Raw genomic sequence first — 13,572 nt, 5'->3', positions numbered from 1 at the left:
CGAGGAGAGGTTGAGTAGACTGGGACTGTACTCGTTGGAATTTAGAAGGATGAGGGGGGATCTTGTAGAAACATATAAAATTATGAAGGGAATAGATAGGATAGATGCGGGCAGGTTGTTTCCACTGGCGGATGAAAGCAGAACTAGGGGGCATAGCCTCAAAATAAGGGGAAGTAGATTTAGGACTGAGTTTAGGAGGAACTTCTTCACCCAAAGGGTTGTGAATCTATGGAATTCCTTGCCCAATGAAGCAGTTGAGGCTCCTTCATTAAATGTTTTTAAGACAAAGATAGATAGCTTTTTGAAGAATAAAGGAATAAAGGGTTATGGTGCTCAGGCGGGAAAGTGTAGCTGAGTCCACAAAAGATCAGCCATGATCTCATTGAATGGCGGAGCAGGCCCGAGGGGCTATATGTCCTACTCCTGCTCCTAGTTCTTATGTTCTTATATCCTCAGTTAGTGTCGGGGGCCATCGATCACTGCCTGTTTAACCTTGAAGTTCTGTGCGTCATATTAAATTCAACACAAGCGTATAAATGCATTAAAATCAGGACACTTGCACAAAAAACAGAATAGAACACTTGTCTCCAACCCAATAAAGACGGTTCAACCTGTCCAGTCTTACAGATGGGGGTGGGGTGGGGCGCAGGATGTCAATGTGTATGTGTGAATGTGCTGGCGGGGTTTTGTATCATCAAAACCGAAGTTGTAAACTCGAAATACAGTGTCAATGTATAAACATTGTATATGCGTTCGTCGCACTTACAATAAGGTCGAGGACTGCCTGTTCCATATTCCTTCCAACTTCCTCTTCAGCAAATTGTAATCCACCTGTGAATTCCTGTTGTCTATTTTTAAACAAAAGAATGCTTTCATCGTGCCAAAACGTGGCAAAGTACTTCACAGTAAATTACTTTTGAAGTAGCCAGCCATTCTGCATCAGCAATATCTGACAAGCAGCATTCAGAACAAAGACTATACAATTCAGCTTATTCATTAATTGGTTAAGAGAGGACAGTTTGCTCGGAGAATTACCCTCAAATCATATTGTGGAATCTTTAACATCCATCTAAAGGACTAAAACTGAAAATGGAACACTACCATAATATCACAGACTTAATTGCTACAGCACAGATAGAGGCTATTGGGTCCATCAAGTCTGTATCAGCTCTCCAAATGAGCAATTCACTCAGTGCCATTCTCCCACCTGCTCTCCAAATCTGCACTTTGTGCCTTTTCAAATAACATGTTGATTGAACCTGCCTCGACCAGTCTCAGGCAGGGCCTTGCAGACCTTAACCACTCGATGCATGGATAAGTTATTTTTCATACCCTTTCCGCTTCTTTTGCAAAGTACTTTAAATCTGTTTTCTGATCCCCTCACTGGTGGGTACAGATTCTTCCTATCTACTCTGACTAGTTCCCTCATGATTTTGAATACCTCTATCAAATATCCTCTCGGACTTCTTTTCTCCCAGGAAAACAGTCTCCAATAATTCCTCATAACTAAGTTCCTCATTCTGGGAACCATTCCTGTGAATCTTCTCTGCACTCTCCACCGCCTTCAAATTTGTAACACCAAGAAATGGGCGTCTGTTTCTTTTGCAAATTACAAATTGTTATATTCTTTGTTGTAGCCACTAAGAGAGAGAATCTGAGGTGGTGCACGTCAAGCTTGTGTAACATAGTGCAAGGGATTTATTTACAAGAGGCTGAGCAAACAGGGTACCATAGTGAGCCCCACAAAAGCCCGCGCAACGCTCCGATTACATTAATTCTTAAATGTGACATTACACCAGCCGATGGTGTTACTCTGACACATAATGCAAGCCTTCTTGTGACAATAAAGATTATTATTATAACCCAGGCCCCAGTACCTCCATGCGGCCCCCCACCGCTGCCCCCTCCAAACCCCCCCTTCCATGAAGTCAGCTTACCCCAGGCTCCAGTTATTCCTTTCCGCTCCCGGACTCCCCAATCCTCCTTGCCCCCATTTCCACCATTGACCTCCTAACCCACATTCCCAGCTAGCCCCATTCCCTGCATCCCCCCCCCCCCCCCCCCCCTTGCTGGGAGATTAGAGGACTGGGAAATCTTTAGGGGGCAACAGAAAGCTACTAAAAAAGCTATAAAGAGTAAGATAGAGTATGAGAGTAAACTTGCTCAGAATATAAAAACAGACAGTAAAAGTTTTTACAAATATATAAGACAAAAAAGAGTGGCTAAGGTAAATATTGGTCCTTTAGAGGATGAGAAGGGAGTTTTAATAATGGGAAATGAGGAAATGGCTGAGGAACTGAACAGGTTTTTTGGGTCGGTCTTCACAGTGGAAGACACAAATAACATGCCAGCGACTGATAGAAATGAGGCTATGACAGGTGAGGACCTTGCGAGGATTGTTATCACTAAGGAGGGAGTGATGGGCAAGCTAATGGGGCTAAAGGTAGACAAGTCTCCTGGCCCTGATGGAATGCATCCCAGAGTGCTAAAAGAGATGGCTAGGGAAATTGCAGATGCACTAGTGATAATTTACCAAAATTCACTAGACTCTGGGGTGGTCCCGGTGGATTGGAAATTAGCAAACGTGACGCCACTGTTTAAAAAAGGAGGTAGGCAGAAAGCAGGAAATTATAGGCCAGTGAGTTTAACTTCGGTAATAGGGAAGATGCTGGAATCTATCATCAAGGAAGAAATTGCGAGGCATCTGGATAGAAATTGTCCCATTGGGCAGACGCAGCATGGGTTCGTTAAAGGCAGGTCATGCCTAACTAATTTAGTGGAATTTTTTGAGGACATTACCAGTGCAGTAGATAACGGGGAGCCGATGGATGTGGTATATCTGATTTCCAGAAAGCCTTTGACAAGGTGCCACACAAAAGATTGCTGCATAAGATAAAGATGCATGGCATTAAGGGTAAAGTAGTAGCATGGATAGAGGATTGGTTAATTAATAGAAAGCAAAGAGTTGGGATAAATGGGTGTTTCTCTGGTTGGCAATCAGTAGCTAGTGGTGTCCCTCAGGGATCCGTGTTGGGCCCACAATTGTTCACAATTTACATTGATGATTTGGAGTTGGGGACCAAGGGCAATGTGTCCAAGTTTGCAGATGACACTAAGATGAGTGGTAAAGCGAAAAGTGCAGAGGATACTGGAAGTCTGCAGAGGGATTTGGATAGGTTAAGTGAATGGGCTCGGGTCTGGCAGATGGAATACAATGTTGACAAATGTGAGGTTATCCATTTTGGTAGGAATAACAGCAAACGGGATTATTATTTAAACGATAAAATATTAAAGTATGCCGCTGTTCAGAGAGACTTGGGTGTGCTAGTGCATGAGTCACAGAAGGTTGGTTTACAAGTGCAACAGGTGATTAAGAAGGCAAATGGAATGTTGTCCTTCATTGCTAGAGGGATGGAGTTTAAGACTAGGGAGGTTATGTTGCAATTGTATAAGGTGTTAGTGCGGCCACACCTGGAGTATTGTGTTCAGTTTTGGTCTCCTTACTTGAGAAAGGACGTACTGGCGCTGGAGGGTCTGCAGAGGAGATTCACTAGGTTAATCCCAGAGCTGAAGGGGTTGGATTATGAGGAGAGGTTGAGTAGACTGGGACTGTACTCGTTGGAATTTAGAAGGATGAGGGGGGATCTTATAGAAACATTTAAAATTATGAAGGGAATAGATAGGATAGATGCGGGCAGGTTGTTTCCACTGGCGGGTGACAGCAGAACTAGGGGGCATAGCCTCAAAATAAGGGGAAATAGATTTAGGACTGAGTTTAGGAGGAACTTCTTCACCCAAAGGGTTGTGAATCTATGGAATTCCTTGCCCAGTGAAGCAGTTGAGGCTCCTTCATTACATGTTTTTAAGGTAAAGATAGATAGTTTTTTGAAGAATAAAGGGATTAAGGGTTATGGTGTTCGGGCCGGAAAATGGAGCTGAGTCCACAAAAGATCAGCCATGATCTAATTGAATGGCGGAGCAGGCTCGAAGGGCCAGATGGCCTACTCCTGCTCCTCGTTCTTATGTTCTTATGTTCTCCCGATAGCCCCCAGATCCTTCCAATTACCTCCACTCATCCCTGATTACCCTGCCCCATGAGGGCAGCATGGCGGCACAGTGGTTAGTACTGCTGTCTCAGGGCAGCTCGGTAGCACAGTGGTTAGCATTGCTGCCGCATTGTGTTGAGGATCAGTGTTCAATCACGGCCCTGCTTCGCTGGCCGTGTGGAGTTTGCATATTCTCATGTCTGCGTGGGTCTTTCCCAGTGCGTCAGAATGGAGGAGAGTTTGTGTAAGGGGTCAGAATTGAAGGCGCTAGGAACAGCGCCGCCCCCGAAGGCCCCGGAGAAATACTCAGGGAGTCCGGTAATAATGGCTTCATTGAGAATTTGGAGGCAGTTTCGCCAACACTTCGGATCAAGGGAAATGCCAATTCGGGGGAACCACAGATTTGAGCCAGGGAAGTGGGATGGACATTTTCGGAGATGAGAGGAGAAGGGGATTAAGACACTAAAAGATTTGTTTCTTGGGGGTTGGTTTGCAGGATTGAAAGAGCTGGGAACGAAGTATGGGCTGGAGCACGGGGAAATGTTTACATACATGCAGGTTCGAGATTTTGCCAGAAAGGAGATACATAGCTTCCCTGTGGAGCTGGCTTCCAAATTACTGGAGGAGGTGCTGACGGCAGGGGGACTGGAGAAGGGGGTAATGTCGGCGTTTTACGGGGCTATTTTGGAAGAGGAGAAAGCACCGCTGGATGGGATCCAGGCAAAGTAGGAGGAGGAAGAGTTGGGAGTGGGTATGGAGGAGGGGTTCCAGTGTGAGATGCTCCAGAGAGTGAATACCTCCACCTCATGCTAGAGGTTGGGGCTGATACTGCTGAAGGTGATATACAGAGTACACCTCACAAGGGGAGGATGAGCCGGCACTTTGAGGGGGCAGAAAATACGTGTGGACATTGTGCGGGGTGGGGGGGGGGCTGCAAATCGTGTTCATATGTTTTGGTGCTGTCCAAAGCTGGAAGATTACTGGAAGTAGGTTTTCAGGGTAATCTCTAAAGTGGAGCACGTGAAACTGGACCCGGGCCCTCGGAGGCCATATTCGGGGTATCGGACCAGCCAGGGTTGGAAACGGGTGCAGAGTCAGATGTTGTCGCCTTCGCCCGAAGGATCCTGTTGGGATAGAGAACAACCCTGTGCCCTGGCGTGGCAGGGGGGACCTGCTGGCATTCTTAACTCTTGAGAAGGTTAAGTTTGAACTGAGGGGAAGGATGGAGGGGGTTCTACAATTCATGAGCGTTAGTCATTATGCACTTTCAAGAATTGGATTACATCAAACATTAGGGGGGGTGGGAGGTGGGAGGGCTGGGGGAAGGGGGACTGTATGTGTTAATGGAGACGAGCACACTGGGCTAAATCGCTGGCTTTTAAAGCAGACCAAGGCAGGCCAGCAGCACGGTTCAATTCCCGTACCAGCCTCCCCGGACAGGCACCGGAATGTGGCGACTAGGGGCTTTTCACAGTAACTTCATTGAAGCCTACTCGTGACAATAAGCGATTTTCATTTCATTTCATTTAACTATGGGTGATTCCTGAATCCTTTTTGTCATAAATGTTAACATGCGGGCTAATGTTTGGGGGTTTGGTGGGAGGATGGGATCGCTGTTGTTCATACGGGGATTGACATTCCATTCATTACTGATTAGTGTTTATTGTTGGTGGGTGTAAATTTGGGAGAAAATGTCAAAAAGTAGATTAAAATATTTTTTTTTACAAGATGTCTGCGTGGGTCTCACTCCCACAACCCAAAGATGTCTAGGGTGTGTGAAATGGCTACATTAAATTGCCTCTTAATTGGAATTTCTTTTTTAAAAACTACTGTTGTCTCACAGTGCCAGCAATCTGGGTTCAATTCCGGCCCCCAATGACTGTCTGTGTGGAGTTTGTACGTTCTTCCCGTGTCTGCGTGGGTTTCCTCCAGGTGCTCCGGTTATCTCCCACAATCCAAGATCTGCAGGTTAGGTGGATTGGCCGTGCTGAATTGCCCCTTAGTGTTCAAGGTCGTACAGGTTAGATGGGGTTACACGGATAGGGTGGAGGAGTGGATCTAGGTAGGGTGCTCTTTTGGAAGGTTGCTGCAGACTCAAAGGGCCGAATGGCCTCCTTCGGCACTAGAGGAATTCTATGCTTCTATGGTTCTATAGTATCCCCACCCAGATTACCTCCACCCCACACACCATGCTAACCCCACCTCCACTCACTCCGATTACCCCCACCCACCAAGATTACTCCTGCATCCCCCACCCACCAGGACTGGCCCAATCTCTCTCCACCCCCATGAACCCCGATTACCCCCATCCACACTGATTACCCCACCTCCCCCATCCACCCCGCCTACCCCCTCCCCATCCAGACCGATTACCCCCTCCGCCATCCACCCCAATTACCCCACCTCCCCCTCCCCATCCACACCGATTACCCCCCTCCCCAACCCTGATTATCCCCCTACACACTGATTACCCCTCCCCCTCCCCATCCACACCGATTACCCCCTCCCCATCCACACCGATTACCCCCCTCCCCCATCCACACTGATTACCCCCTCCCCCATCCACACTGATTACCCCCTCCCCCAACCACACTGATTACCCCCTCCCCCATCCACACCGATTACCCCCTCCCCCATCCACAGATTACCCCCTCCCCCATCCACACCGATTACCCCCTCCCCCATCCACACCGATTACCCCCTCCCCATCCACACTGATTACCCCCCCATCCACACTGATTACCCCCTCTCCCCCATCCACACCGATTACCCCACCTCCCCCTCCCCATCCACACCGATTACCCCCATCCACAGTGATTACCCCTCCCCCATCCACACCGATTACCGCCCCATGCACATTGATTACCCCCTCCCTCCATCCACACTGATTACCCCACCTCCCCCTCCCCATCCACACTGATTACCCCCCCCCAGCCACACTGATTACCCCCTCCCCCATCCACACCGATTACCCCACCTCCCCTCTCCATCCACACTGATTACCCCCCATACAGTGATTACCCCCATTCACAGTGATTACCCCACCTCCCCCATCCACACCGATTACTCCACCATCCACACTGATTACCCCCTCCCCATCCACACTGATTACCCCCCATCCAGTGATTACCCCCCCATCCACAGTGATTACCCCTCTCCCCCACCCACACCGATTACCCCAACTCCCCCTCCCCATCCACACTGATTACCCCCCATCCACAGATTACCCCCTCCCCCATCCACACCGTTACCCCCCATCCACACTGATTACCCCCTCCCTCCATCCACACCGATTACCCCACCTCCCCCTCCCCATCCACACCGATTACCCCCACCATCCAGTGATTACCCCTCTCCCCATCCACACTGATTACCCCCTCCCTCCATCCAGAACAATTACCCCACCTCCCCCTCCCCATCCACAGATTACCCCCTCCCCATCCACATCGATTACCCCCCCATACACACTGATTACCCCCCCATCCACACTGATTACCCCCTCCCCCATCTACACCGATTACCCCCCATCCACACTGATTACCCCCACCCTCCATCCACACCGATTACCCCACCTCCCCCTCCCCATCCACACCGATTACCCCCCCATCCACAGTGATTACCTTCTCCCCCATCCATACCGATTACCCCACCTCCCCCTCCCCATCCACACCAATTACACCACCTCCCCCTCACCATCCACATCGATTACCCCACCTCCCCCCCATCCACACCGATTACCCCCCATCCACACTGATTACCCCCTCCCTCCATCCACACCGATTACCCCACCTCCCCCTTCCCATCCACACCGATTACCCCCCATCCACAGTGATTACCCCTCTCCCCCATCCATACCGATTACCCCACCTCCCCCTCCCCATCCACACCGATTACCCCACCTCCCCCTCCTCATCCACATCGATTACCCCACCTCCCCCCCATCCACACCGATTACCCCCCCCATCCACACTGATTACCCCCTCCCTCCATCCACACCGATTACCCCACCTCCCCCTCCCCATCCACACCGATTACCCCCCCATCCACAGTGATTACCCCTCTCCCCCATCCATACCGATTACCCCACCTCCCCTTCCCCATCCACACCGATTACCCCCCCATCCAGTGATTACCCCTCTCCCCCATCCACACCGATTACCCAACCTCCCCCTCCCCATCCACACTGATTACCCCCCCATCCACACTGATTACCCCCTCCCTCCATCCACACCGATTACCCCACCTCCCCCTCCCCATCCACACCGATTACCCCTCTCCACGATCCACACCGATTACCCCACCATCCACAGATTACCCCCTCCCCCATCCACACCGATTACCCCACCTCCCCCCATCCACTGTGATTACCCCCTCCCCCATCCACACCGATTACCCCACCTCCCCCATCCACACTGATTACCCCCTCCCCCATCCACACCGATTACCCCACCTCCCCCATCCACACTGATTACCCCCCTCCCCCATCCACACCGATTACCCCACCTCCCCCCATCCACACTGATTACCCCCTCCCCCATCCACACCGATTACCCCACCTCCCCTCCCCATCCACACCGATTACCCCACCATCCACACTGATTACCCCCTCCCCCATCCACACCGATTACCCCACCTCCCCCCCATCCACACCGATTACCCCACCTCCCCCTCCCCATCCACACCGATTACCCCACCTCCCCCTCCCCATCCACACCGATTACCCCCCATCCAGTGATTACCCCTCTCCCCATCCACACCGATTACCCAACCTCCCCCTCCCCATCCACACTGATTACCCCCCCATCCACAGATTACCCCCTCCCTCCATCCACACCGATTACCCCACCTCCCCCTACCCCATCCAGACCGATTACCCCCCCATCCACAGTGATTACCCCTCTCCCCCATCCATACCGATTACCCCACCTCCCCCTCCCCATCCACACCGATTACCCCCCCATCCAGTGATTACCCCTCTCCCCCATCCACACCGATTACCCAACCTCCCCCTCCACACTGATTACCCCCCCCATCCACACTGATTACCCCCTCCCTCCATCCACACCAATTACCCCACCTCCCCCTCCCCATCCACACCGATTACCCCTCTTCCCGATCCACACCGATTACCCCACCATCCACAGATTACCCCCTCCCCCATCCACACCGATTACCCCACCTCCCCCCATCCACTGTGATTACCCCCTCCCCCATCCACACCGATTACCCCACCTCCCCCCCATCCACACTGATTACCCCACCTCCTCCCATCCACAGTGATTACCCCCTCCCCCATCCACACCGATTACCCCACCTCCCCTCCCCATCCACACCGATTACCCCACCATCCACACTGATTACCCCCTCCCCCATCCACACCGATTACCCCACCTCCCCCTCCCCACCGATTACCCCCCCATCCACAGTCATTACCCCTCTCCCCCATCCACACCGATTACCCCACATCCCCCTCCCCATCCACACTGATTACCCCTCTCCCCATCCACACCGATTACCCCACCTCCCCATCCACACTGATTACCCCCACCATTCACAGTGATTACCCCTCTCCCCCATCCACACCAATTAGCCCACCTCCCCCTCCCCATCCACACCGATTACCCCACCCAACCCATCCACCCCACCCCGCCTCGCCGCAGTCCCGGTTACCCACCCGGTGCCTTTGATCCTGTCGGTGAAGTTGGCCCAGGCAATCCCGTCCGGCCTCAGCCCCGGCACCACCTGGAGCAGCCCGCCCTTCCCCAGCACCACCGAGCGGTGCAGCTCCTGGGGGGCGGCGCTGCCCAGCGCCAGCAGCAGGAGGAGAGGACTGAGGGCGCGGGAGAGGATCCAGATCCCGACCTCACCCCGGCTCCGGCCGTCCGCCGCCATCATCCGGCTGAGATCACATGACCAGAGCTCCAGCTGAGCCTGACACCCTGACCCCCTGACACTGACCATCACCCCCCTGTCACCCTGACCATCACACCCCCTGTCACCCTCACACTGACCATCACCCCCCTGTCACCCTGACCATCACACCCCCTGTCACCCTCACACTGACCATCACACCCCTGTCACACTGACCATCACACCCCCTGTCACCCTCACACTGACCATCACACTCCCTGTCACACTGACCATCACACCCCCTGTCACCCTCACACTGACCATCACCCCCCCCCCCCTGACACTGACCATCACACCCCTGTCACACTGACCATCACACCCCCTGTCACCCTCACACTGACCATCACACTCCTGTCACACTGACCATCACACACCCTGTCACCCTCACACTGACCATAACACTCCTGTCACACTGACCATCACACCCCCTGTCACCCTCACACTGACCATCACCCCCCCGTCACCCTGACCATCATCCCCCTGTCACCCTCACACTGACCATCACACTCCTGTCACACTGACCATCATACACCCTGTCACCCTCACACTGACCATCACCCCCCGTCACCCTGACCATCATCCCCCTGTCACCCTCACACTGACCATCACACTCCTGTCACACTCACACTGACCATCACACCCCTGTCACCCTAACCATCACCCCCCTGTCACCCTAACCATCACCGCCCTGTCACCCTCACACTGACCATCACCCTCACCATCACCCCCTTGTCACCCTCACACTGACCATCACCCCCCTGTCACCCTGACACTGACCATCACCCCCCTGTCACCCTGACACTGACCATCACACACCCTGTCACCCTGACCATCACCCCCCGGTCAGCCTCACACTGACCATCACACACCCTATCACCCTGACCATCACCCCCCCTGTCACCCTCACACTGACCATCACACCCCCGTCACCCTGACCATCACCCCCCTGTCACCCTCACACTGACCATCACCACCCTGTCACCCTGGCCATCACACAACCTGTCACCCTGACACTGACCATCACCCCCTGTCACCCTGACACTGACCATCACATCCCTGTCACCCTGACACTGACCATCACCCCCCTGTCACCCTGACACTGACCATCACCCCCCTGTCACCCTGACCATCACCCCCCGGTCAGCCTCACACTGACCATCACCCCCCTGTCACCCTGACACTGACCATCACACCCCTGTCACCCTGACCATCACCCCCCGGTCAGCCTCACACTGACCATCACACCCCCTGTCACCCTGACACTGACCATCACACCCCTGTCACCCTGACACTGACCATCACACCCCCGTCACCCTGACCATCACACCCCTGTCACCCTGACACTGACCATCACCCCCCTGTCACCCTGACACTGACCATCACCCCCCTGTCACCCTAACACTGACCATCACACCCCTGTCACCCTGACACTGACCATCACCCCCCTGTCACCCTGACACTGACCATCACCCCCCTGTCACCCTGACACTGACCATCACCCCCCTGTCACCCTGACACTGACCATCACCCCCCTGTCACCCTGACACTGACCATCACCCCCCTGTCACCCTAACACTGACCATCACCCCCCTGTCACCCTGACACTGACCATCACCCCCCTGTCACCCTAACACTGACCATCACCCTCCTGTCACTCTGACACTGACCATCACACCCCCTGTCACCCTAACACTGACCATCACCCCCCTGTCACCCTGACACTGACCATCACACCCCTGTCACCCTGACACTGACCATCACACCCCGTCACCCTCACACTGACCATCACACCCGCTGTCACCCTGACACTGACCATCACCCCCCCTGTCAACCTCACACTGACCATCACACCCGCTGTCACCCTGACACTGACCATCACACCCCGTCACCCTCACACTGACCATCACCCTCCTGTCACCCTGACACTGACCATCACCCCCCTGTCACCCTGACACTGACCATCACCCCCCTGTCACCCTCACACTGACCATCACCCCCCTGTCACCCTGACCATCACCCCCCCCCGGTCACCCTGACACTGACCATCACATCCCTGTCACCCTGACACTGACCATCACCCCCCCTGTCACCCTGACACTGACCATCACCCCCCCTGTTATCCTGACACTGACCATCACCCCCCTGTCACCCTGACCATCACCCCCTGTCACCCTGACACTGACCATCACCCCCCTGTCACCCTGACCATCACCCCCCCTGTTATCCTGACACTGACCATCACCCCCCGTCACCCAGACACTGACCATCACCCCCCCTGTCACCCTGACACTGACCATCACCCCCCTGTCACCCTGACCATCACCCCCTGTCACCCTGACACTGACCATCACCCCCCCTGTCACCCTGACACTGACCATCACCCCCCCTGTTATCCTGACACTGACCATCACCCCCCTGTCACCCTGACCATCACCCCCTGTCACCCTGACACTGACCATCACCCCCCCTGTCACCCTGACACTGACCATCACCCCCCTGTCACCCTGACACTGACCATCACCCCCGTCACCCTCACACTGACCATCACCCCCCTGTCACCCTGACACTGACCATCACACCCTCATCACCCTGACACTGACCATCACCCCCCGTCACCCAGACACTGACCATCACACCCCCGTCACCCTGACCATCACCCCCCGTCACCCTGACACTGACCATCACACCCCGTCACCCTGACCATCACACCCCCGTCACCCTGACAGTGACCATCACACCCCCGTCACCCTGACCATCACCCCCCGTCACCCTGACACTGACCATCACACCCCGTCACCCTGACCATCACACCCCGGTCACCCTGACACTGACCATCACACCCCCCGTCACCCTGACACTGACCATCACGCCCCTGTCACCCTGACCATCACCCCCCCTGTCACCCTGACACTGACCATCGCACCCCCCGTCACCCTGACACTGACCATCACACCCCCTGTCACCCTAACCATCACGCCCCCCCCATCACCCTGACACTGACCATAACACCCCCTGTCACCCTGCCCATCACACCACCTGTCACCCTGACACTGACCATCACAACCACTGTCACCCTGACCATCACACCCCCTGCCACCCTTACACTGACCATCACACCCACTGTTACCCTGACACCTGTGTTCGGTACACTGGTATAAGACTGGCTGCAACTGGATGCAGCTGAGATCAGAAAGATACTCCAGACCTTGACGTGGCATTGTGACGCGGTGTACATCGTCGCACATGCACAGTGCGGTCGGTGGATGTCTGCACCTGTGCAGTGTGGGTGTCGGCCACTTCATTATCCCGTTCGCGTCGCGCATGCGTGGGACTCCGGGAAAGGTACGCGAGATGGCCGCTGTCTTCAATGCTGAGGCGCTGCATCCGGGAGGTGGCCTGCACACTCAGTGCCTCATGGGAGACAAGTTTCTCATTTTCAGCCGATTTGTAATGGGAATATCGATTTTCTTGCCTGCTCATGCACTGTACATGTTTCAATCGCGACTGGCAGGGTCATATGCTTGATTTGTAAGAGCTGCTTTCTCAGAGGACCAGAGTGAACTCCAAACATGATTTGGTCTCTGATCATGGATTCAGCAATATCACCAAAGTTGCA

At 53.9% G+C, this 13,572-nt stretch overlaps 1 protein-coding gene across 1 annotated transcript in view; it reads right to left on the bottom strand.

Annotated features, from left to right (window-relative positions):
• plbd2 (phospholipase B domain containing 2) overlaps positions 1 to 9,982 on the bottom strand; it is an 88,671-nt gene extending 78,689 nt beyond the window's left edge. Inside the window, exon 1 of the mRNA XM_038790579.1 lies at positions 9,721 to 9,982. Within this exon, the coding sequence (XP_038646507.1) occupies positions 9,721 to 9,941 (221 nt within the window). The 5' untranslated portion in view covers positions 9,942 to 9,982. The remainder of the gene's footprint in view (positions 1 to 9,720) is intronic.
• Between the last annotated feature and the right edge of the window lie 3,590 nt (positions 9,983 to 13,572).

This window comes from Scyliorhinus canicula, chromosome 1 (assembly GCF_902713615.1).
Source record: "Scyliorhinus canicula chromosome 1, sScyCan1.1, whole genome shotgun sequence".
NCBI classification, from domain to species: domain Eukaryota; kingdom Metazoa; phylum Chordata; class Chondrichthyes; order Carcharhiniformes; family Scyliorhinidae; genus Scyliorhinus; species Scyliorhinus canicula.
The sequence above is the reverse complement of the archived record's forward strand: the minus strand, read 5'-3'. Positions and strand labels throughout refer to the sequence as shown.